General features: G+C 48.2%; 1 protein-coding gene across 1 annotated transcript; it reads left to right on the top strand.

Annotated features, from left to right (window-relative positions):
* Positions 1-5,380: 5,380 nt before the first annotated feature.
* LOC119364136 (acyl transferase 4-like) lies at positions 5,381-13,554 on the top strand. Its single transcript, XM_037629556.1, has 2 exons — positions 5,381-5,948; positions 12,368-13,554. Exons 1-2 carry the CDS (start codon positions 5,493-5,495, stop codon positions 13,217-13,219), a joined length of 1,308 nt encoding a protein of 435 aa, XP_037485453.1. The 5' UTR covers positions 5,381-5,492; the 3' UTR covers positions 13,220-13,554.
* Positions 13,555-26,878: the final 13,324 nt, after the last annotated feature.

The following is a 26,878-nucleotide window of genomic DNA, read 5'->3' on the forward strand; positions in this document are numbered from 1 at the left end:
TTGTTGGCGAAGATGCCATATATCCGAAGGCGAAGAGGCCTGGAAGTCGCTTGGCGAAGATGCCAAAGTGGTTGGTGTAGCCGTAGCTCCGTCTTGGTGGTGCTTGTCTCGCGGTCTTCTCTTGTGGTCATGAAGTTTGGACTTGGCGTGAAGTAGGGCTTGTTGCGACTTGTAGGTAGGCGCATCTCGAGCATCTTCATGATGATGTTGCCGTTGTCGTGCTTGAGCTCGATGTAGATGTCGTTCATCGTCGTCGTGCACAAGTTTCTTGGAGGTGACTTGCCCTTCATGACGATGTGGATCACAAACATGATGGTGGTCGCCATGGAGATGTGGACGTTGACGCCTTGCGCTTGCATCATTTTTGCGGTCCGAAGACTTGTGACTTGAACGTCGCTGCCTTGAGGATGATGAAGGGGAAGAACGGTTGATCAACAAGGTCCGAATCTCCTCCATCCTTGCATCTTGATCCTCCTTTTGTGCGGAAAGCTTGTTGTTGATGTAGTTGTACATGCCGTCGTTGTTGCGGAAGACCGGAGATGAAATACCTTGCCTATCCATCACAAGATTCGAGCCAATATGAGTGGAGAAAGAGAAGAACGAATACCAAATGTACCTTAACCGAAGTTGAAAGTGGATCAATGATCACTCCAATGTGGACAAGGAAATAGCACAATTGGTACCAATTCTTGTCGGTTTCTCACACCTACACAAATAAGGCTTATGGTGGAGCTCGGTGAGGATAGTGGCACAAAAATTTGATGTAAAATGTTAGCAAGAGTCAATAATGTTGAAAGAGATTCACAAATTCGCAAGTGTAACAAGTAGACCAATAGCAATATGTGGTACACAGAAACACACGCACGAATAGATAAATGGGGTCGTGCAACCAAGGATGAGCACAAAATGTGGAATCCATGGAAAACGCTCGTGTTGCACAACTCAAGAGAGACGTTAGCACGATTTCTCAATAGGCGGATACGACACTTGTGCACAACCTATAAGATGCAAACTGTATGAACTTCTATCCCAAGTATGCTATATATGTATGGCTCCCGGTGTTATGATCCAAGATGATCTTATATGACAATGTGGTATGATGCTATGGCACTTGCTTACAAGCTCTTTGTTCACTCTTTTGCTTAAAAGCTTATTCTCTTTTTTTTATATGTATGGCCACTTTGCGAAATGCACAAACAAAGATAGCTATTGTGTATATATGCGGGAACAAACTTGTGGCACAAAGGATGATATGTTACCAAGATGATACCGATATGGTATGGTATGGTATGTGTGTAATGGAAGGTGTAGACCACTAATGTGCACAAGTAACGTTGCCGGCAATACTCAAAGGCTAGTCTCGATAGGCAAGTAACGCAAAATGGGCTAGGGGTTATCAATGGAGGGTACCACGATACCAAGATGATATGGAGGTTACCGTCCGCGGTGATGATGAGTGGCGGTGATCTTGATGACGATACCAAGATGATGGAGACTCGTCCCTAAGTAGACGAAACACCTTAGGAAACGGAAAAACCGCGAACTCAAAATATCAAATGTCAAATGGTGGTAGCGGGAATGTGGTGGTGATTTTGTGGAAGCTCAATGGAATTGCGGAATGGCAATGATGGGTTGTGGAGTATGCAATGCGGAAGTCGAGGGTAAGGTGGTGGACTATACACGGTGTCGGAGTTGGAAGCACGGTCCCTAAGTAGCCGAAACACCTTAGGAGACACAACTCACAACACAAGCAAAATTGGGTTAAGTTGGGTGGTCGGAGTGTATAGTGGTCAAGCCTATGCGGAAGTGGTGGTGGTGGTTGATGAAGAAGTGACCGTCCCTAAGTAGCCTAGACACCTTAGGAGACTCAAATCACTCCTCAAGCAACCACTAATGCGATGGGGAACAAAATTGGTTAGGTTGCAGAAGGCTAAGGTGGTGTAGCGGATGATGTGGTGGAAGCCCTAGGCAAAGATACCAAAGTTCCAAAAATTTGATGGAGTCAAATGGTGTTGAAACCTATGTATATGGATGGGGGGATGTCAATAGCTACTCAACGAGCTAAAGAACGCGAAAATCGGACTCCGGATGTGAAAGTTATGGTCAAAACTGTCAATCAGCCGAGGCTGAAACTAGGAGGGGCGGTTGTACCGCTTGGGTGGGCGATTGTACCGCTCCTGGAGCATCCTGGGGTTCCAGTTTTAGCTGGCAGAAGTATCAGGTTATGGGGGAGCGGTTGTACCGCCTCGGGGGCCGGTTGTACCGCTGGTGTCGGGAAAAATTCTCAGATCTGGATCGGGGATGAACTTGGGGCGGAAATGGATGATCTTGGGGGCAAAATTTGATGGATTTCGTGGATGGAAGGTGGGGAAACTTGGGGAGATGCTAGATCCACTTGAAACCAAGCAAATCCATGGATCAAAATCAACAAAACATCATCAAACCAACAAATCACAAAAAAATTTGGGGCTATTTTTGGTGGGGATTTTCAAAATTGGAAAAGAACACAACAAAATTAGGCTAGAAAACAACGAGGGGAGGCTCTGAAATCGTGATCAACGTGGCTCTAGATACCAAGATGATGGTATCAAGAGACAAGCTGGCTCTGATCCAAGAGGATGTAGGGTAGAACCCTAGTGGCCCGATCTTTCATGATAGGAGCGGAATCCCTCAAAGAACACGAAGAACACGAGGTGGAAAGAGAGGAAAAACACAAGGGGAACACAAGAGAAACACTAGACCAACAAGAATAAGTCACACATGTGCTAGATCCTCGAATACATAAGAGAAGATACACGATCCACGGACAACTAAGGACGATACAAGGGTAGCCGGTCTTCTCCGTGAGGAGGTCTTGAATCCACGGGGGGATCTTCCCTTAGAAAGGGGGCTTGAATCCAAAGGGATCTTCTCCGAAGAGGCCGCGGTCTCTCGCACGGAGGAGATCCGATATGGATGAGCGTAGCTCTATCTCTCAAATGAGCTAAACCAACGCTAACCCTAGTACGGAGCTAAGGGACAAGTATATATTGTCCAAGGGGTAAGTTGGGGGATACATGGGGTGAAACCCCTTTCACTACGCACAGGCAGGGCGGTAGTACCGGTCATGGGGGCGGTTGTACCGCTGGATGCTCAGGTACGGGTTCCTAGAGGTGCTTCCGGATGTGCTCAGCGGTTGTACCGGTGCTTGGGGCGGTTGTACCGGTCAGGTGGCTGTTACGGGGATAAACCGGTGCTGCACCGGCCTTGCACCGCTCGATCACAGAAGCTTGGCCGGTTGTTGGGCGGTGGTCGAGCGGTTGCACCGCTTGTGGGCCTTCAGCGGTAGTACCGCTTGGTGTGGGCGGTAGTACCGCTCGGGCTGTAGCAGCTGGCTCTCCTTCCCTTGCTCCCGCGCACACTTGGCCTTGGTCCTTAGGCTCTCCATGGTCTCCCCGGATGGACCTGAGTATGCATAAGGTCCGCGCTTGAGGTAGCATCCATGGCTTACATGCGGAAAGGGAAGATTTGGAAAGGAGCGAATTCACCTTGTGTCCAATGGCGTATGCTTGAGGTCTCAACATGTGGGCACTAGGGGCTTGGGGAGAAGTCGTAGTGTACATGGGGATGATCATAGGATGCTCCGCATCACATACTCTCGGACTCAACGGCGGTGGCATCTGGCGTCATCACCTTCTTGAGGGCGTCGTTGTGGAGCCTCGATCTCCCTCAGTTGCAGATGGCCTGCAGTGTCAGGTTTGCCTCTCCCTGGCGTATCGCGTCCTCAACTCTAGCGAAGTGGTGGTTTGGTGTTCTCCTATCTTATAGGCATGTCCTCATGTTCTTCGTTCTCGGTCCTTGTTATCTCTTGGCAGGAGCGGCACTCCACGGCCCAGAGCGAGGGGACGGCCTCAACATTGAGGTGGTCCCTTCCCGAGACGGCTTGGTGTGTTCCGTACCACAAAGAGCAGTGCTTTCTCGAGGCGACTCGGCTAGTGCCTTGTCCAGTAGTAGTGGGTGTCGTGTGTTAGGGGTGGTTTCTCCTGGTTTCATGTTTGGTGTTGGGTTCGTGGTCCTGCCACTTGCTCGGTGTCGTTTTATTTTTCTTTGACCTGCTTGTCTTAGGGTTTCCTCATCACTTTATTTCGGTTCGGCCGTTTGTGCCTTTATTTATAAAGGGGAACAAAAACCTGTTTGGAGAGAAATCAAACAACATCTCTCATGACTATCTAATACTGTTGTTGGCCACGAGGACAATTTCTCTCGTGATCATGTGCCTAACATACCAGCTTCTATATTGGCTACCTAACAATGTTTTTATATACTTCCTCCGTTTCTTTTTAGTCCGCATAGAAGGTTTGATCAAAGTCAAGCTTTGTAGAGTTTGACTAGCCTTATATTAAAAAAATATAAACATTCATAATATGAAATCAATATTATCAGATGCACCATGAAACGTATGTTCATACTATATAGTTTTAGTATTGTAGATGTTCATATTTTTTTATATAAATTTGGTCAAACTTTGTGCAGTTTGACTTTGACCAAATCTTATATGCGGAGTAAAAAGAAACAGAAGGAGTATTAGGTCCGGGTTACTCGTGTTTGACTCAAACATCCAACTCTTCCTTAATTACATGTTCAATCGTAGCAAACTTCCTACACATATTCGACATAGTGCCAACACAACGTACCGACCGCTCTAGCTAGGAGATAACCTACTACATCATCATTGAAAAACCACTCTGACTTGTGCGTGGACTAAAAGACTTGTGAAAAGTTATTTCTTCGCCCGTGGCTAAGCAGATATCAATCTGTGGAAGCAACTTCTGCAATTAAATTCTTATTAAAGGCATGTAATGCGTAACTTGAAATGGACCTATCATAGAGTAATACATAAATAAATAGCTACGGAACAACTTGCAAGTTACCTTGACACGGACACTTTCCATCTTAGAGTCTACTGATCTTATCTCTATAGCTAAGCTAGTAAAGTGGACTTAACAACCACTTCAAATAAATAAAAGACAAAAAGCTGACGACGATGCTCGTTTTTGCTTTTCACGACCTGAATATGCAAATCCGACGACTAGATTTACTTAACCCTCATGACTAGGATTTAGAAAAGTGAACAAATTCGACCTACGATGAGCTAGCCTTTGGTACGCAGTGGATTTCCTTTTCTCTAATGACAATGATGACGTGCACAATGAAGTAACCACCGTAACAACAACATGCACAACGTATATGCGATTCCATGGAGGCTTCGCGTCCACCATGCAGATGGGTGTACAAGAGATACGTTCGAGCCTGGTCAAGTGCATGTGGGGCCCACCATTAATTCTTCCTCATTTCACCTACTACCGGTGAGAAGCCATCGTCTATATATACACAGCTACACACACATGGCTTGCACACGCACACACACCTCGCATGTAACTAAGCACGCCTGCATTAACCGAGCAACGACACCTTAAAGTGGAAGAACCAGGGCTAGGAATCGGTAGATAGCTATGGGGTTCGCGGTGACGAGGACGAGCAAGTCGCTGGTGGCGCCGTCGTCGCCGACGCCGGCCGGGGAGACGCTGCGGCTGTCGTGCCTGGACCGCGTGCCGGGGCTGCGCCACCTCGTGCTGTCGCTGCACGCGTTCGACGGCGCCAAGCGGGTCGACGGCGCCGTCGGCGAGGGAGAAGCTGCTGCCAGCCCGGCAAGCGCGGTGCGGGAGGCCCTGGGGAAGGCGCTGGTGGACTACTACCCGTTCGCCGGGCGGTTCCTGGAGCCGGAGGAGGAGGGCGGCGAGGTGAGGGTGGCGTGCACCGGCGAGGGCGCGTGGTTCGTGGAGGCCACGGCGGCGTGCAGCCTGGAGGACGTGAAGCACCTGGACCACCCGATGGTGATCCCCAAGGAGGAGCTGCTGCCGGAGCCGTCGCCCGACGTGCCGGCGCTCGACATGCCGCTCATGATGCAGGTACGCAAGTGTACGTACGTATATGTGCGTGCACGATATTAAAAAGGAGAACGAATAACTAAGCAATACTCAATCGAGTACACACAAATATACGAACGCTAGTTGATTATTAGTTCTGGCTTGCACGGAGGTGGGGAGCCGTACGTTCGTCAAGAACCTCATTTTCTACCGTGGCGAACCTCGATCATTAGCTACCCTCCAACTAGGTTATGCGTGTTCCTCTCACTCGTCTACAAATCCATCCATTAACTACACACATTTGACAGCTACTGGTTTTCAATTATGCTAGCTTTGATTTTAAGAAATCTTAACGACGTGACGTGCAAATAATCTTAATGCTACCCGCAAAAAAAAGGTAAGTACAAACTAGCTGGCTACGTACCCATGGCCCGATCGAAAAGCTGTGGTTTTTATACATAGTCCGGCCGGCCCTATGTCTCCAGAACACAAGTTTGAATATTAGTATTTCTGTTGACCCATACGGAATAGTATTATTAAAAGAATTATTACTCGACGCAAATTGATCCCTTTTTTTTGTGATGACGCAAATCGATCTTCATCAAGCAACAACTTTTTGGGGAGAGAGTGGTAGTACTATAAATTTGAAAAGCCATAGCGTGTAGCAGGTGGCAGCACTGGGACAATTTTGTGCGCGCTGGCTACTTTCTGACATGCAGACAGCGACGAGAGCACGTATAAATCAGTCGTGGTACTATACATGCTTTTTCATGTTGTAGCGATCCGTGGTACCTCCACGCCAATGAACATGGTGCCGGCAGCGACGCATGAAATATAGGAGTAGTACTATATACTATATCAATATATGTATTGTATTGGTGAGAGATGGTCGATATCATCACGACCGGCCACCCGATCTCGAGCATGTTAAAGCTGGATCGACAAAAGCAATGTCGTTCGCCCTCTACATACACATATGTAGGTGATATTCCATGCGGCACGTACCGACGTACTCCCTCCGTTCGGACTTACTTGTCTCAGAAATAGATGTATTTAAAACTAAATACATCTATATACATTCATTTCTGCGACAAGTAACTCCGAACGGAGAGAGTACGAGTACGAGCACAAAACGATGGATCAACGTACCTGCCAAGAGACCGTCTGCTCGATCGTTTCTTAATCGAGAGAGTAGGAAACTTGGTGAACCACTCCACATCAGAGCAGGCCGATCTGGAAAATATATGCGTGGTGCAAGTCGATCGCTGGCTTGGCGGGAAAAAGATGTAACACGTGAGTGAGGCTGCACTCGCACAGGACGGGGAGTAACCTTTTTGGGTGGGCAAGGAGGCATGCAGGAGATGGGAGCCCCATCGATCACGGCAAGCTAGGCATAGTGGAGTAGGGAGATCGCTTCAGCAGAGTGGCAGAGCGTACACTCGATCCAGATCGGGCGAGCACCTACTACCACGCACTACCTTTTACCTTTTGAAATATACTACTATAATGGATGATACGGATCTTTTTTCTGGTGAAATGACAAAAAGGATGCACACGATATGCAGCTAGTATGCACCACAACTAGCTTGTTAAGATAGGACTGCCCATCCACCGGTCCAACGAATCATCATAGCTAAAAGCAGTAGTATATTCTCGCTGGGTATAGGTCAGTTGGTGCATGTCCAAAGGCTAGGACACATGCCTGATGCACGGGTGCACGGTACATGCCACATTTGTCACCTGCACGGGTATGCAGATGTCATGCTTGCGTGTTCTTACTACAGTTAGCTGGTGCTGCTATAGTTACACCGGGACGTGCACGCAGCCGTGAGGTTGTTCTTTTTTTTTGGAAATGGCAGGATTTTTGCACTCATTAAGAAGAAAAAAGTTGCTCGATTAATTAGGAAAATTCAAAAAATCATTTAATATGGAAAGCCGTGAGGTTGTTGTTATCGTTGGTTCAAGCTGGCGACGCCTTCTGGTCAATGGCTAGCTATGCACGCATTTGTGGGTTTTATGCGTTGGTTGCTCTCCATCAACTTTGTTTACTCCCTTGGGCAATATCATATCAGTGCCTACTTTTCTTGAGCATCGCATGTCACCTGTGAGCGAAACATCCGGGTTACCTCTCACGTCTTTTTCTACGTACGTGTTGGGCTAATCGTGCACCATGGTTTGCTAGGTTGACCTTAAAGCCACAAAGTGCAACCATGCCATGTGGAGATAAGACTCCAGCTAGCAGGTGCTTGGGTAGTTTTCTTCAATGAATTGGAAGGAGTGGATTGCCACTATTGACCATGTTAGTGTTACCATCAAAAGTCTTTACTCAATCTATACCCAGCTGGTCCTGCCTGGCTTGACTAAGACTGCCAGTACTGGTGGCTGCAAGCTGCTAGTAACTTATAGGTTGTAAATTTTAGGAAGTGGGCCTTGCTTGACTTGGGAGCACTAAGATCTAGCTAGATCATGCATGAAGCTGGTGGTGCGGGAGTAGTTGCGTCGGTGAAAAAGAGCAAGATTTAACCACCCGTTTTGATCAGTCGGCAGTGCACGCGACCACGGTATAGTATCGGGTCACATTCTTGCATGACTCAGCTAGTAGGTTGTAAATGGACAACTATTAAATCGATCAAGTAGCTTTCTTTGACCCCGGGTGGTGTCTTCCCTAGCGCGTACCACCAACCTTGCACACGCCAAAGCCGGCCACTCCCTAGCTGTCACATATTGGTCACGTTAGTGACATAGTATCACCTTAGTTTCGAATTATAAGATGTTTAATTTTTTTAATATAAATTACATGCATACTGAAATAAGTGACCGAACACACTAAAACACGTCTATATACATCAAATTCAAAAAAAAAGTTTGAAGATCCTATAACTCGAAACAGAGGCTTAGCTAACACTAGACATGTGTTAACGGTTTTTCTGGTCCATTTCATTAAGCCGGGAAAATGGTTTAGGTAGCTAGACCGAACTAGTAGCAAAGGTTACATCCGTATTGATTGCTTACGCACAAGAACAGAAACACCCGCAAAAAAACAAGAACAGAAAGAGGTAAGCACCAAAAACACCTCAAAAAAAAGAGGTGAGCATCACGTCAAAAAAAGAAGAAGAGGTGAGCACCAGATAAAAAGCACAACACTGGTACGTACAGTTGCGAGCTTGCGACCACTTGAGTTGAGTGAAGTGAAGGTGTCTATGGGCAGGCCAGGCATGCAGGTCCATCACAACAAGTTGCTACCTAGTAGTAGCTAGCTAGCCGGCCTTCTGCTGGATGGAGATTTGAGAGTGGAGGGTCGAGATCGATCGAGCACCTACCACCACCACCTCCATTGATTTCCTTTTCATACGCCACATACATACATACTCTAGTTAATTGGTACTCCCTCCATTTCAAAATATAGTGTGCCCGCGCTTTCTGAGATTCAACTTTAACCATAAATTTAACCAACGAGACCAAATGCGGCAGGAGAAAAAATTATATAATTAAAAACTTCTTTCGAATACGAATTCACTGATATTATTTTTGTTCCCGCCGCAATCGGTCTTGGTAGTTAAAATTACGGTCAAAGTTGAAGCACGTGGATAAAGAAAGCACTACATTGTGAAATGGAGGGAGTAGCATAGAAGCCCAAATAGGGATTGGCTACCGGTTATGCCTTGCTAGGCAGTACTATATTCCTGTGGCTAGCTAGCTAGGGTGCAGGTGCAACCCTAGGGTACCTCCACACAATGGGTTAGAAACGTGGACGCACGCCCAACCGTAGTACTACGCGTGTAGGGTCAATGACGCATATCTCTAACCTGCTAGCTTGTTGCTTGAGTTGCACCTTGATCTGCACGTAGCTCTAGTCCTCTTGCTGTGTGCACACGTCGTTGTTGCCGATTAGTTAGCTCCAGCTTGCCACCTGGTGTGATCGATGTGCACGCCATAGGACTAGAGCTGTTGGGGGGTGGACTTACTGGCTAGTTTGATTGTGTCCTGGAGGCGGTTTGGTCGAAAGGATGCCGTCGTGCTTGCACCCACCTAGCCAGCATCCGTACTGTTGGCCGCTGTAGATGTATGGTCCAGTGGTGGATCGATCGTTTTCGGGCTATGTAACTGTTGTACCAACTTGTTGCACCAAAAGAGAGAGATGTTGCACCAAGTTTCTTGAGCACGCAAGGTCACCTCTCTCATATAATATTTTATGTGCGTGCTGCGTTAATCATCATGCATGAATTAATGGACCATGATTTGTTTGGCCGGCATTGACCTTACGTTCAGTTACCTACAGAAATTGAAGCACTTTGTACGTTGTCATATGCAGAGAAAATGAAAGAGGAGGCCCGGGGGTGGGGGGTGGGGGCTGTCTAATGGTCAAGGGACGACAATGCGAATCATGGGAATAGGGGAAATTTATCCTTTTTGGTTGGTGTTTTATCAAAAAAAAAAAAGTCTTCCCGTTTATGTTTTCGTTCTGTGAATTTCCATTTCCATTTTTTCTTTTAAATATTTAGCTAGAACGGATGGTAAGTTTCCAAGCTGGTTTCATCCCTAATTGTCACTAATGACCTTGTTACTTGCTGGCTCTTGGATGAGCAGTGGACGTTAAATTGACTAATTATTTTTCCTATGTCTCGAATTGACTCTGAAAAATGCAACTTTAGCTTTGTGAAAAGTGCAAGAAGGAGTTGTACATTTCCAACAACATTGACTTAGATGTAAGAAAACCACAGACTAGTTAGGTTTAGTGAAACCCAAAATTGTTATTTTGGCTGACATACTCATGAAATTCTATTTATAGTGTCGAGCTTGTTTAAATTAGAATTTAAAAACTATGCGGATTAGTAGAAGAAAATCTCTGCTCAACAGACCATATTGGATTCTCTCTTGCCAAGTTCAAGCACTATTGGATTCTATAATAAGTGGTTGGCGTACGTGTTCATAACAATGCAAAGGTGGATACACTTGCTTCTCCTATTACATAAGTAAATACAGTGCATCCCTAAAAAAAAGAAGTAAATACAATACATATAATTACAGTTGCTTTTTTTTTAACACAGTTGCAGTTGCATTTAAGTATAGTGAACTCGATTGGGCATAATTTGGGTTCAGTTTATGGTTGTTACATTATGTTGTCACATGCTTATTTTATAATCTGCTGTGAAAATTTAGACATAATAGTAGGGTTAAAAATTTCAACGAAATTTCTGAAATTTTGCATATTTCAGTGGGGTCCGAAATATTTTCAACCCTGAAATTTCGAGGTAGATTCAAACAGATTTCGAATATATTTAAATTATGTCTTAATTCATTAAAATTAAGTGAATTTTCAAAATTTCAAAATTCAAAATAGTTTCTGAAATTTCGCATATTTCGGCGAGGTCCAAAATTATTTTGTTTCCAAAATAACAAAAACCTAGCCGAAAGCGAGTCACAGAAATACTAAAATAGAGAAAGACAGGTGGAGCAAACTGGGTTACCGGAATCTACTTCAATGTCAAACGCAACCTTGGCTGAGAGCTATGCCACCGGGAGGGAGCAGGCACAGGTTTTGTTATCTAGAGTAATGCTGCACTTACATAATGCTTTACGGTGGTGGAATCAACGGATTAGTATTGGAGGACGCACAAACTGAAATTCAGGAGATTAGTGATTGGGTCGGTGAAAAGAGGAAGCAGGATTAATTAAGTGAGTTATAGGTCAGATGAGTCAATCGGTAAGTAGCTCTCATTGACAAGTGACTTGTAACACGACCACGACAGATCTTATCTGTTCCTACTGTCCTGCTACCAACTTTCCGCTTCTTTGACAGCACCGTGCTACCAACCATGGACATACCACCGGTAAATTTTTCATTTTTTTGTTGAGTTAAACCGAAAGGAGATTCTTGCATGCCCACATATTTTTCCTTTTACCATTCGCTAGATAACATCCATAACATGGAGGCCCAGTCGAATGGTACATTTAGTTGTGGGCGATGAGTGGATATTTATCTTTTCTATTCTAAATTATTGACCATTTCTTTCGTAAAAATCTCTCTAGTATTTAAAAAGAACATAAGACTCCTATTTCACTTTTTTTTTCATCATCCCTTTGTCCAACCTTCTATGTATATGATAATCAATTACCTTAATTTACTTATCTTCTGAATCAATTGCACTTTAATTTACTTACCAAACTCGTAATCAAAATACAAGATAATTCACAGTTAAAATTTGATGAACATTTATTTACACAATTACTTCCTCCATTCTAAATTAGATGACTCAACTTTGTACTAACTTAGTACAAAGTGAAGGAGTATATTCTTATTGACAGGTAAATCATAAACTAACATACTAGAATATTTATATCCCTTTGCAACGCAGAGGCATTGTTGTAGTAAAATAAAGCAATCAGCAATGATCCTTGAACGCTTGGTAAAAAAAAATCCCCAAACATTAAGTTTCGACTGATGATTGTTCGACGTGCAGGTGACGGAGTTCACGTGCGGCGGGTTCGTGGTGGGCCTGATCTCGGTGCACACGATCGCCGACGGCCTCGGCGCCGGGCAGTTCATCAACGCGGTGGGGGACTACGCGCGCGGCCTGCCCAAGCCCCGCGTGTCCCCGGTCTGGGCGCGGGACCTCATCCCGGACCCTCCCCGGATGCCGGCCCCGCCGCCGAAGCTGGAGCTCCTCGACCTCCGCGAGTTCACCGTCGACCTCACCCCGGACCACATCGCCAAGGCCAAGTCCGACTTCTTCGTGTCCATGGGGCAGCGCTGCTCCGCCTTTGACGTCTGCGTCGCCAAGACGTGGCAGTCCCGCACCCGCGCCCTCCGCCTCGCCGGGCGCCTCGCCGACGACCACCCCGTCCATGTCTGCTTCTTCGCCAACACGCGCCACCTCATGCTCGCCGGCGCCGCCGAGGGGTTCTACGGAAACTGCTTCTACCCGGTGACGGTGACGTGCAGCAGCGCGGAGGTGGCGGCGGGGGAGGTGGTGGACCTGGTGCGCACGGTGCGGGACGCCAAGGCGAGGCTCGCCGGCGACGTGGCGCGCTGGGCGGTGGGAGGGTTCGCGCAGGACCCCTACGAGCTGAGGTTCACGTACGACTCGCTCTTCGTCTCCGACTGGACGCGGCTCGGGTTCCTGGAGGCGGACTACGGGTGGGGCGCGCCCACGCACGTCGTGCCCTTCTCGTACCACCCGTTCATGGCCGTCGCCGTCATCGGCACGCCGCCGGCGCCCAAGATCGGCGCGCGGGTCATGACCATGTGCGTCGAGGAGGCGCACCTACCAGAGTTCCGTGACCAGATGAACGCCTTCGCCGCCGGCAAGTAATTGATCATCGCCGATCAACACCCAAGACCCAAGCAAGTATGCAATGCAAGCTGTTAATTTCTATTTTTAATCCAGTAGATCTTTATACTTGTCGAAACGGCCGTCACGGTTCGTGTGCGTGTGTAATTTGGTTTGCTTTGAATTTCCCTAAACAATCTGGTGCAATTAGCGTTGTGCTTGTACGGATTTGTCCAAGGCTGTCATGTACCGTGAGATGGTCCATGTACCGGGAAGAATATCTCTAGGTGCAATCGATGAATGATGAAAACAATAAATGACCATCATTTGTACTCCAATATATGTCTACAATATATATGTCCCTCAGCGGCTCAGCCTGTGTCATATGGGAAAATGGTTCTTGTGGCATATGAAAGTGTACACTCAATGAAGAGAAGGAAGAAAGGAAAGAACTATTCATGTGCAGTGAAACTTGATATGATGAAAGCCTACGACAGAGTAGAATGCCATTTTCTAGAAGCTATTATGATTAAGTTGGGCTTTAGCATCAGATTTGTGAGACTGGTCATGAAGTGTGTATCCTCGGTGAGATTCTCAATGAGAGTTAATGGGGAACTTTTGCCCTACTTTACACCGTCGAAGGGACTCGGGCAGGGGGACCCAATATCACCTTATCTTTTTTCTTTTATGTCCTCAAGGGTTCTCCTCCATGCTGAAATTTTATGGTGGTAACTATACATTGACAGAGGAGTCAAAGTGAGTTACAGATCCCCTCGGGTTAGCCACTTATTATTTGTCGATGATAGTTTGATTTTCATTGGTGCAAGCGATCAAAGTGATGTCCGTTTAAACAAGACACTTCAAGTTTATGGTGATGCATCTGGACAGCGTGTCAATAGAGATAAAAGTGCCATCTTCTTCAGTTCTAATACGCCTCCACATGTGATGCCTGGTTTGAAAAACTCATTGAATATTCATGCAGAGGCTTTTAGTGAGAGATATCTCGGGCTTCCCACGGCAATTGGGCGAATTACAAGTGGGACTTTTGATCATATTGTTGAGTGAGCTCGCAGTAAGATACAGGGCTGGTTAGACAAGTTGTTAGCTTGTGCTGGTCGTGAGGTCCTGCTTAAATTTGTCGTTCGAGCGATGCCGACATATAGTATGGGCACGTGTCTGCTGACAAAAAAAGTGTGCAAAAGCATTACTTCCCCAATGGCTAAATATTTTTGGAATAGTTCTCTTGACAAGATGATGTAGGGTGGAACCCTATACGGCCAATCTTTCATGAAAGGAGCGGATCCCGCAAAGAACACGAAGAACACGAGGGAAAAATGAGAGGAAACACGAGGGGAAACACTAAAACCAACAAGATATGGTCACACATATGCTAGATCCTTGAAACACAAAGAGATACAAGATCCGAATCCAACAAAGGACGATACATAGGGTAACCAGTTCTTCTCCGTGAGCCTCAAGTGCTTGAGCTTCACGGAGTTGTTGTTCTTGGCGTTGTGCCTCGGCATCTTGTGCATCTTGGTGTAGACGCGCTCGCTCTTCCGCTTCATGTTGACGTTGTCGTTGCCGTTCTCGTGCTAGCGCAAAAGCCGCTTGGGTTTGACGTTGTCGGTGCTCATATAGAGGATTGAGGCTTACTTGACGATCGTTGCGCGCGGCACGTCGAAGAGTGTTCGATTCGGTGTACTTGAGCCGGAGAGGGTGAAGTCGAAGTGTCGACTTGAGCGGCTCTGTCTTGATGAGGACGAAGTGAAAGAAGAGCGGTTGAGCAACAAAGCACGAATCTCGTCCATTCTTGCGTCGTTCTCTTGCTTGTGATCGTCGAGTTTGTGGTCGAAGTAGTCCCTTGTACGTTGCTCGGAGAGTCGCAAGTCGGCGGCGAGGTTGTCGATGCGTTCACTCATTGCTTGTTGCTCTTGATGCAACGCACGTTGTGCATCAAAGAGGTGGCTCTTGGTGACATAGGAGTTCATGTCATCGCCGTGCTCAATGAAGAGTGGGTTGGTAGAAGTACTTGGCCTATCCATCATTTCAAGAGAAAAATATGAGTGGTAGAAAGAGAAAAACGTATACCAATTGTACCTTGACCAAATTTGAAGGTGAATCAATGATCACACCAATGTGGAACAAGGAAATAACACAATTGTTACCAATTCTTGTCGGTTTCTCACACCTACACAAGTAAAACCTTATGGTGGAGCTTAGTTAGGATGGTGGCACAAAATTTGATGCAATTATAAGTGAGCTTCAATAATGTTGAAAAAGATTCGCAAGATTGCAATGCAACAAGTAGACCAAGCAATATGCGGTACACGGAAACACACACGCAAAAAGATAAGTGGGGTCGTGCAACCACGGGTGAGCCAAAATGTGGAATCCACAAAAATGCTCTTGTTGCACAACACTAAAGAGACGCTAGCACGATTGCACAATAGGCGGATACAAGACTTGTGCACAACCTACTAGGCAAAAATGCAACGACTTCTATCACAAGTATGCTCTATGTATGGTGTTTCTATGACATGATCCAAGATGATCTAGTATGACAATCTTAATGTTGTATGATGATATGGTTCTTGCTTAAAAGCTCTTTGCTTATCTTTCCCTTTTGCTTAAAAGATTGTTTGGCTCTTTCTTGTTTGAGCTCTTTTCTCATGCAATGCTTCATGAACCAAGATAGCAATTGTGTATGCAATGACAACCTTGTGACACAAGAGATGATACCAAGATATGCACCAATGATGTATGTATGCTATGGGAAATGTGATCACTAATGTGCACAAGTCTCGTTGCTGGCAATACTCAAAAGCTAGTCTCGATGGGTAAGCAACGCAAAGGAGTAAGGCTATTGTCGGTGTCAAAACCGGCGGATCTCGGGTAGGGGGTCCCGAACTGTGCGTCAAGGCCGGATGGTAACAGGAGACAAGGGACACGATATTTTTACCCAGGTTCGGGCCCTCTCGATGGAGGTAATACCCTACTCCTGCTTGATTAATATTGATGATATGGGTAGTACAAGAGTAGATCTACCACGAGATCAAGGAGGCTAAACCCTAGAAGCTAGCCTATGGCATGATTGTTGTATATGGAGTTGATTCCCTACGGACTACAACCCTCCGGTTTATATAGACACCGGATAGGGTTAGGGTTACATAGAGTTGGTTACAATGGTAGGAGATCTTGAATATCCACATCGCCAAGCTTGCCTTCCACGCCAAGGAAAGTCCCATCCGGACATGGGACGAAGTCTTCAATCTTGTATCTTCATAGTCCAGGAGTCCGGCTGAAGGTATAGTCCGGCTACCCGAACACCCCCTAATCCAGGACTCCCTCAGTAGCCCCTGAACCAGGCTTCAATGACGACGAGTCCGGCACGCAAATTGTCTTCGGCATTGCAAGGCGAGTTCCTCCTCCAAGTCCTTCATAGAAGATTGTAAACACCAAGAGTAGTGTCCGGCTCTGCAAAATAAGCTTCCACATATTGCGATAGAGAGAATAATATTAACACAAATCAAATCTGCTGACGTTTTCCGCAGTGCGTCATCACACTACAGCCAAGTCCTTCACTCGAATCGTTTTCACCTTTCCACCTCAGCGTGTTTTGCGAGGCGGTTTCCTTGGCACGTCTTGTCAAAGCAGAGATCGTGTGCCCCCCTTTTACGGGATTCTCATCAATACGAACGTGGGTAACCCAACCGTGCCCGTTAGCGTGTTTTCTCGATTAAAGGTGAGTCCCAAACGGTTACGGGGAGGGCTCCTGGTATTCAACCTCTTATAAAGAGACCAGGGCCTTACTCCTTTTTCTCCAATCCCAAAACAAGTTCGCCCGTCGCCTCGAGTTCCAACACCCTAGGCTCCAAATTTCGGGCGCCTCAGACCTTCGACAATGTCCGGTTCCGACCTTCAAGGCTGATGGATGCCCTCCTCCGTCACGGAGGAGGACGTGCTAAAGTTGAGAGAGGCTAAGTTCTTGACCGCCAAAATTTCGCACAGGTTGCCTGCTCAAAGGCAGGCTATCCCCAGTCCCCAGCCCGGTGAGAGCGTAGTGTTCGTGTCTCACTTCCTTCGGGGGTTAGGCTTCCCGATGGACCCCTTTGTGAGGGGACTGCTGTTTTATTACGGGCTGGAATTCCACAACTTAGCTCCGGAGTCCATCCTCCATATTTCCTCGTTTATCGTTGTATGCAAAGCGTTCCTCCGTGTTACCCCTCACTTCGGATTATGGCTCAAGACTTTCAAAGTGGAGCCGAAGATGATCAAGGGACGGCACGCAGAGTGCGGAGGCGCTGTTATAAGCAAAAATGCTGATGCTCCATGGCCCGAGGGCTCTTTTCAAGAGGAGCTAGGCTTGTGGCAACGAGAGTGGTTTTATATCACCGCTTCCCGGAGCACCAAGTGGGTGGCGCTTCCTGACTTTCGCTCGGGTCCCCCACCACGGCTAGCGTCATGGGTTAACAGAGGGTCAGATTGGGGTTTGCCCAAAGACGTGCCCCTGTTACAAGGCCGAATTAAGTATCTCTTGGAAGGAGACCTCAGCTTGGTCAAGGTGACGCAGGTCATGCTGATTCGCCGAATATTACCCGGCAAACGTCGCCCCCTTCGCTTGTGGGAGTTTAATCCAGAGGGACCGCGAGCTCTCCAGAACTTTATGGGTGCGACGCCCGCGGAGATGTATAGACTGTTCTTCGGATCACAAGAGATGTGTCCGGATTTAACCGAGGACCCATGCCTAAGCTGCAATCGCCCGGATACTCAAGTAAGCAACCTTGTGCCCGGACCTTCTATCCGTATAATTGTCATAAACTTGCCCCTAAAAGAGTCGTCCTTTTAAACAGGAGTGGATATCGAAGGCAAAGCTGATCAGGTGTCCATCTCCCCTTCCTGAAACCAGGACGGATCCCGTGCTGGTTAGGATGCTGGAGATAATGCCTTTGGAGGGGGAGGACAAGGAAGCTATGGCCTCCTCGAAGGAGGCTGCTCCGAAGGGAGGAACCGACAATTCCTCTCCTAAGGGGAAGAAGAGAGCCGCCTCTGACGACCCGGAAACCATGGCCTCGAAACGGGGGAGAAAATCCTCGTCAGAGGGTCCGACGCCGGGGAGTTCCTCGGCCGGACTACGCCCTCAAGGGGATCAGCCCTCCAGCGAGCCGTAAGTGGAGAAAAGATTTTCCTTTTGAGGGATGAGGGAAGTCCTTGATTTATGTCTGAGAAGATTAACCAAACCTTTATCTTGTAGCTCGGACCTCAGCCCTTCTCAGCAGAGCTCGTCTTCGGGGGATCTCCTTCCGGAGATGATGGAGAGCGGGACGCCTCCCCCTGCCGTGCCGCCTAGCGAGGCGGGCGACCCTGAGGTGTCGTCGCGGAGGGTTTCTCCAAATCCGGCAGGGGCGGAAGGTGGCTATGCGGCCCCCCGAGGTTCTCCGCGTCCGGCCTTCGAAAGAGGTCATGGGACGATCCCGGCACCGTCTGGTGCTCGGCTGGAGGAGCTAAAGATTCTGCTGGGGCGAGCTTCTATCTCAGAGGAGCACCGCGCATTGTTGGGCACGGTGATTGAAAGGATTTCATCCGTAGAGAGCGGATTGTATGAGGCCGTCAAAAGTTTACTGACGGGTTTCGAGGTACATTAGATAATGTATACTTTTGCCAGTTGCGCATGAGTAAGATGCGCTCTGTGTAGATAGTAGCCCCTGAGACTCTGCGCGTCGTCAAGAAATAACGGCACGCGGAGGATCATAATCCCAGGTCTAAGATGTCGCCTTTGAATGTAGGCGGCAGGGTGTCCGGAATCAAGCCGAACTGACGATTTTGCCGAACTAAAGCGGCAACTGGACGTGGCAGATGCCGACATCACGCTTGTCAATAAGCGGCTTGATGAGGCTCAAGGTATGTAATTCCTCGGGCGGCATCAGGTAAGAACAGTTTTATGCTTGTGTCTTATGATGTGTGTGCTTGACGCAGATGGTGCAGCCGCCGTGGAGAGTCTTAGGGCAAAACTTGCCCGAGCTAAAGAACAAGCCAGCGGAAGTGACGCGGCCACCAGGAAAGCCCTTGAAGAGCTGAGAGCCGAACAGGCTGCTCATTGCCGAAGCAAGGAAGAGATGACCGAGATGGCCGAAAAGTTAAAAAGCGCTACAGACCGTTGCAGACTTCTTGAAAAAGAAGACCAGGCAAAATAGACGAACTTAGAGAAGGCCGTTGCCAATGCCAAGGACGCGCGCTCTGCGATGAGAGCTGCGAAGGAGGAGCTGCGTCAGGCCGAACAGATTGCGGCTGGAAAGCCCTTTATGCTGTGAAGGAAATTTTGTGATCCGAAGTTTGGTCCGTTGGACCGGATATGGAGTGAGGAGGATACCTATCTGGACTTGGCAGCAAGTGCTGCTGATGCGACCAAACACTTTCGAGATCAGAAAGACCGCGAAGTGGAAAAGCTTTTCTGGTCGCAGTTTCACAATCCAGAGCGTCCACTGGCAGTGGATGATCGTTTGGCTCAATGGGCCGAACTGAATAGGTTGTCTGGACGTGCCATGAAGTACGTCATAGGTCACCTTTGGCCGGGGAGATCGGAGTCGAAGAGTTATTTCAGCTTGGTGCAGCAATTCCTTGACGCGGTGTCACGTATAAATGCAATGAAGAGGTCAGCATGCATAGAGGGCGCTAGGACGGCTCTTGCCTGTGTTAAGACATACTGGGCAGAGATGGAGACCACCATTGTTGCGTCCTGAGATTCGAACAAAAGCCGAGTACCCTTCGAGCACTATTTTCAGGAAGTTCTTGAAGGCGCTCGTGTAATAGAGACGCAGTGCCTAAAAGATGCTATGTTATGATAGCATATGTAATTATAAAGTAATATTTTGATAAACTGTAGTGGCCTTTTTTATACTTGTGCCTCCAAGTATTGGGAACACCTCCTGTGCGGCCATTTTAAGATATATATATATATATATATATATATATATATATATATATATATATATATATATATATATATATATATATATATATATATATAGAATCTAAAAGATGGCAGTCGTTGGCTTCAGCCCCCACGCACATAGTGCGGGGGTGCGCGCAGAAGACGCATTTTCACACTTAACCCAACGTCTTGGTCCTACAAAGGAGGTGATAGCGCAGCGGGCCAGGCAACCGGACTATAATGCTTTAATACTTTCACTTAGCCATAGGAGTTTGACAGTGAGACTATTTAGGTAGCTCCTTGGTGGCAACTGCGCTCGTCCGAGTTCGGGGCGCGTATGTGCATGACCGGGAAGTGGCCCTTCGTTAAAGCAGAGGAATCCGATAGATTCCAATAGGTCATCGAGTGGCTGACCAGTCTCATGCTACATCATGACAGTCAATTTTCGGCTTTCTCTACTGAGGTGCTCGCTCGGCTGAACCGGGGCACAATCGCAGTAGTTCTCCTGGTGCTACCTTAGCCGATAGAGCGGAACGTAAGGTAGCCGAATTCAGGAGCCCGGCAACCCAACATTTGACCAAAGACATGATTCGGAGCTGATGCATATAATGCCAAAACTCGCGATGCCGAACACTCCCTAAGGTGTTCGGTCTTTATGAGTGCGGGCGAAACAACACTCTTTATTAAAAAAAGCCCCTAGTGTCCAGGTACGTGCAAAAATTCTGACGTGGCCACATGCCAAGACGCCAGCCTCCTCCTTGGTTATATCAGAAAGAAAAAACCAGGGGATGTGTATCAACAAGAGACAGTAAAAAAGGTTTACGCAGGGTCTTAATCTAAAAAGAATCCTTTAGGACGGGTCCCTACTGCACGTCTACGCCTGTGTCTCCATTGTGCCGTATCCTGGACGGGCGTCGCACGACGTTCATCTGTAAAAGAGAGGAACTGAGTTGAAAACGGGTCGTGCCGAAAAAGTTTAAAATAAGCAAAGTATAAAGTAAGATATATAAGATTGAGCTTTATTGTCTCTTATTGTATATGCATGGAGCCCCTAGTGCGGGGGTATATGGCTTCTAGGCCTGCATCAATGATGATTTTGCACCGAACTCGTCTATCCACGTTCGTGGTCTTGAATGACCTATTTCGAAGTTTTTTGGCCGGTGAGGCCATTTTGCTGTGGGGCTGTCAAAGCGGCTGCACAGTCCTCCGCTTGGGGAGGCGCACTTTAGTGCTTCCCCTTCAAAGAGATGATGCCTCGTGGACCGGGCATCTTAAGCGTAAGAGATGCGTAATGCGGTATTGCGTTAAAGCGAGCGAAAGCTTCGCATCCCAGTAGTGCTTGATAGCGACTTGAGAACAGGACGATATGGAAGGGCAGCTTTTCGCGGCGGAGGTTATCGGCAGAGCCGAATATGACTTCGAGCCGGAGAAAACCCATACAATGGGTGTCCGGACCAGGTATTACCCCTTGAAAGGAGGTTTTGCTGCGGCAGATTCTTGCTGGGTTTATCCCCATGTGCTGGATTGTATCCTGATATATCAGGTTTAGTCCACTGCCGCCGTCCATAAGGACATTTGAAAACTGGAGTCCGCCAATTATTGGATCGAGTATCAAGGCAGTCCAGCCTACATTCTTGATATTCCTAGAATAATCTAGCTGATCGAAGATGATCGGTTTTGACAATGAGTGGCAGGACCCTTTGGGGATGGGCCGTGTGGTGCGTACCTTTACGGGCGCCGCACGTTTTGTTATGTGAAGTGAGTTCACTGTTTTTACTTCTCGTGGGAAGTTCTTTTGTTTCCTGGTGCTCTGCTTTTGGGGTTCGTCCTCGTCTTCGCTTGGTGTATCGAGCCCCTTGTGTTCGGCATTGAGTCTGTCGGATTGTTTGAAAACCCAACAGTCTCTGTGGGTATGGTTAGCAGGCTTCCCGGGAGTACTGTGTATCTGACATATCCTATCCAGGATTTTATTTAGGTCGGATGGATCGTCCCTGTTATCCTGGGGGGGGGGCGATTTTTCCTGATTTTGTCGTGAGCCTTTGAATCCGGCATTGACTGCCATGCTCTTCGGACTTTTGTCCTTAGTCCAGCGATGGTCCTTGTTGCGTCGCGGTTTTCCGTTTCCATCCCTAGTTTCGGATGTACTTGGGTCGCTAGGGCTGCTCCTTGCCAACCAGCTGTCCTCCCCTGCACAAAAGCGAGTCATGAGGCTTGTTAGTGCGGCCATTGTTCTTGGCTTTTCTTGGACGAGGTGTCTGGCGAGCCATTCGTCTCGGACGTTATACCTGAAAGATGCTAAGGCTTCGGCGTCCGGACAGTCGACTATCTGATTCTTTTTAGTGAGGAATCTATTCCAGAACTGCCGAGCTGATTCTCCGGGTTGTTGAGTTATGTGACTAAGATCGTCTGCATCCGGAGGGCGGACATAGGTCCCTTGAAAGTTTGCTCGGAAAGCATCCTCGAGCTCTTCCCAGCTTCCAATTGTGTTTTCGGGAAGGCTTTTAAGACAATGCCGGGCTGGCCCTTTAAGCTTAAGGGGTAGATATTTTATGGCGTGGAGATCATCTCCTCTAGCCATGTGTATGTGGAGGATATAATCCTCAATCCAAACTCCAGGGTCTGTTGTTCCATCATATGCCTCTATGTTTACGGGTTTGAATCCCTCTGGGAATTCATAGTCCAGGACCTCATCGGTGAAACATAGGGGGTGTGTGGCGCCCCTGTATTTGGGTGTGCCGGATTCTGATGATGGCTTCATAGGGTTGCTTATGAGAGCTTGCTTTCTTGGCCCATAAATGGACCTGACTGGGCCATGATGCGAATCCTTAAGTGGGTCACATGCCGATTTAGGTGCGGCACCGCTTGCCGCTTTATGGGGTCGTCTATCCGACCGTGTGGCTTTTTCATTTTTTGAATGCGAGGGCTCTAGGGCCTCTTCGTCGAATTCAGGCAGTAGCTTTCTTTTCAGATAGCTTTTAGTGCGGCGACTGTCGCCATACTTATCTGTGGTATTGATTACTTTGCTCCATCTAATCCGGAGTGCATCTTCCGCTGTTTTTAGCTTCAGCTTTTGCTTTTTTAGGCTGCGTGCAGTTGCAACGAGCCTCTCGTGGAGATTCTTCTGCTCCATAGGTTTATTCGGCGTGAGGTCGTCCGGAATGCCGTTTTCGCCGGAGGAGGGATGTTCGGTTTCTCTATCCGTGTTGCCCTGTTCGGACGGTTGCTTTAAGGCCTGCTCGTCGTCTACCGGCTCGTCCTGCTCTATGGCTGGGTTTTTGTCGAGGCGGGGCTTGGGCCGACGCTTTGATTGCTTTTCGGGGGGTCGATCTCCCGTCCCATCCCCTTTTTCCTCGTTGTCACTTCCTTTAGGGGTATCCACCATGTACACATCGTGAGGTGAGGTGGTTGTCTAATGCCCTATGGGCGTTGGTTCGTCGGTATCTCCTGCATCGTCATCCATGCTATCGATGTCTCCGGAGTCGAAGTTGAGCACGTCGTTTAAATTGTCGACAGTGGCTACCAAGTGGGTGGTGGGTGGGCTTTGAATTTCTTCATCGTCCGTATCCCATCCTCGCTGACCGTAGTTCGGCCAGGGCTCTCCTGATAAGGAGAGAGACTTGAGAGAGTTCAGGATATCGCCACAAGGCGAGTGCTGAAAGATGTCTGCGATGGTGAACTCTATTATCGGCGCCCAATCGGATTCGATCGGCAGGGGCGCGGGGGGTCCGGAGTTCGGAAATGAGTCCGGATCCTCGGAGTCACGGATCATGCAGAGTGCGGGGCTAGCGTTCGGCTCGATCGCCTTTGAGATCGAAGCCCCCGAGGTGACGTCCAACCGCTCATCCTCGATTGGCACAATAGGCTCCGAGTTAGGAGTCGGAACCGATGCGTGTGCGGCCTCCAGGACACTGTCCGGAGGCAGAGCTAGGTCGTGCCCCTCGAGATAGTGCGACGCGCTTGGCCGTGGCTCGAACCCGTCGAAGATCAAGTCTCCGCGGATGTCAGCCGTGTAGTTTAAGCTTCCAAACCTGACTTGATGGCCAGGGGCGTAGCTTTCGATCTGCTTCAGGTGGCCGAGCGAATTGGCCCGCAGAGCGAAGCCGCCGAAGACGAAGATTTGTCCGGGAAGAAAAGTCTCACCCTGGACCGTATCGTTGTTGATGATCAAAGGAGCCATCGGGCCTAAAGGCGACGACACAGAGGAACTCTCAATGAAAGCACCAATGTCGGTGTCAAAACCGGCGGATCTCGGGTAGGGGGTCCCGAACTGTGCGTCAAGGCCGGATGGTAACAGGAGACAAGGGACACGATGTTTTTACCCAGGTTCGGGCCCTCTTGATGGAGGTAATACCCTCTCGATGGGTAGTACAAGAGTAGATCTACCACGAGATCAAGGAGGCTAAACCCTAGAAGCTAGCCTATGGTATGATTGTTGTATATGGAGTTGATTCCCTACGGACTACAACCCTCCGGTTTATATAGACACCGGATAGGGTTAGGGTTACATAGAGTCGGTTACAGTGGTAGGAGATCTTGAATATCCGCATCGCCAAGCTTGCCTTCCACGCCAAGGAAAGTCCCATCCGGATACGGGACGAAGTCTTCAATCTTGTATCTTCATAGTCCAGGAGTCCGGCTGAAGTATACCAAGATGTAGTCGAGGTGGTCAAAATGGTGGCACGAATACCAAGATGTAGTCGAGGTGGTCGTTGTTGATGACGCGTCCGTGGCGAAGATGAGAGGCGGTGATGTTGATATCGAACCGTGCCTAAATAGCCAAAACACAATAGGACACGGAACCGCAACTCAAATTCTCAAAGCAAAATTGGGCCAAAATTGTCGGAGTTGGGAGTGGTAAGAGATGATGGTGTATGTGGTATATGGCGGTGCTATGCGGAAGTGGTGGTGGTATGCGGAAGTATATGTGGGCACCGGAACAAAATTTGGCGAAATATGGACGGAAAACAGGGCGGTGGATGGAGATGTTGCTTCCAGGGGCTGGATGACCGGGCCTGATGGCCGGATGACCGGGTGTCGGGCCGGATGTCCGGGCTCTGGATCCGGACGAACTCCGCGTGGAAGGTGGCAAATCTGGGCAAAATTCGGAGGAATTTGTTGATGAAATTGGGAAAAGTGGATGGAAGGCTAGATCTACCTACAACACACGAGATCCGTGGATCAAATCCAACAAAACTTCATCACACCAACAAATCACAAAAAAAAAATTGGGGCTATTTTTGTGGGGAAATTTTCGAATTAGGGACAAAATCAACAAAAACAAGGCTAGAAACACAACGGGGAGGCACCGAAATCGTGATCAACATGGCTCTGATACCAAGATTATGTAGGGTGGAACCCTATACGGCCGATCTTTCACGAAAGGAGCGGATCCGCGAAGAACACGAATAACACGAGGAGGGAAATGAGGGGAATCACGAGGGGAAACACGAGAGAAACACTAAAACCAACAAGATATGGTCACACATATGCTAGATCCTCGAAACACAAAGAGATACAAGATCCGAATCCAACAAAGGACGATACATAGGTAACCGGCTCTTCTCCGTGAGGAGGTTTTGATGTTCTTCTCCGCGAGGAGGTCTTGAATCCAAGAGGATCTTCTCCGAAGAGGGGCCGCGGTCTCTCTCGTAGAGTAGATCCGATGTGGATGAGCAAGGCTCTATCTCTCAAATGAGCTATCACAATGCTAACCCTAAAATGTAGGTAGGAGAAGAGTATATATAGTCTAGGTGGGCGAAGGGGTGCACGGGCCTCGGCCCTTACACTGTGCGCAGACAGGGGAGGCCGAACGTCCAGGCGTCGGGCCGGATGTCCGGGCGTTCGTGGAGGGCCGGATGTCCGGGCTGGGAGGCTGGCCATGTCGCTCTCAGGTTTGGGGGTGTCCGGATTTCCGGGCTGGAGGCCGGATATTCGGGAGCTCGGGAAGGGCTGGATGTCCGGGCAGGCGGGGCCGGATGTCTGGGGCCTGTAGGTGCTTGGTGGTTGAGCAACTGTTGTGGACGATGCTTCGGGGGGCGGATGTTCGGGGTCACGGCCGGATGTCCGGGGCCTGGGAAGTGTTCTTGTCTCCTTCCGTTGGTTCTCTTCATCCATGGACTTGGGGACTTGTCCGTCTTCACGTGCATCTTCGGGAGGGTCCTCTTGGTATCTAATCATGCACAACATCTCGGACTTAGGTAGTAGCCATGTCTCGAGAGGATCATATGTAATATCACTAAGGAGAGAAGTCACCTCGGTCTTGAAAGCTCTAGCTCTAGCTCGAGTCATAGGTCCTCTTGGCACTTCGTGAGACGATGGTAGGTCCATGGGGATGACCGTAGGATGCTCCGCATCACAAGAAAGGTGTGCTTTGGCTTTCTTGAAAAAATTGTCCACCCCTAAGTGCCAGGAAGGGATGGGATTCCAGGACATGCATCATTTTAACCTAGCATTACTTGGAAAACAGGGTTGGCGCCTGATGATGAAGCTAAATTCTTATGTGATCGAGTGTTAAAAGGTTGTTACTTCCCAGATTGCGATTTTATTCAAGCATCTGTTCCCAGGTCAGCTTGGGCCACTTGGCGAGCAATATTAGCAGGCAGTGAAGCCTTGAGTCTGGAACTAGTAAAAAGAGTTGGGGATGGAAGTTCCATCCCAGTTTGGACCGAGAAGTGGATCCCTGGAACCATCTCGATGATGCCCATGCTGAAACCGGCCGACTCCACTGTTGAGTTAGTTTCTGAACTAATTAATTCAGATAATTGTATGTG

This window comes from Triticum dicoccoides, chromosome 1A, assembly GCF_002162155.2.
Source record: "Triticum dicoccoides isolate Atlit2015 ecotype Zavitan chromosome 1A, WEW_v2.0, whole genome shotgun sequence".
NCBI classification, from domain to species: Eukaryota; Viridiplantae; Streptophyta; class Magnoliopsida; order Poales; family Poaceae; genus Triticum; species Triticum dicoccoides.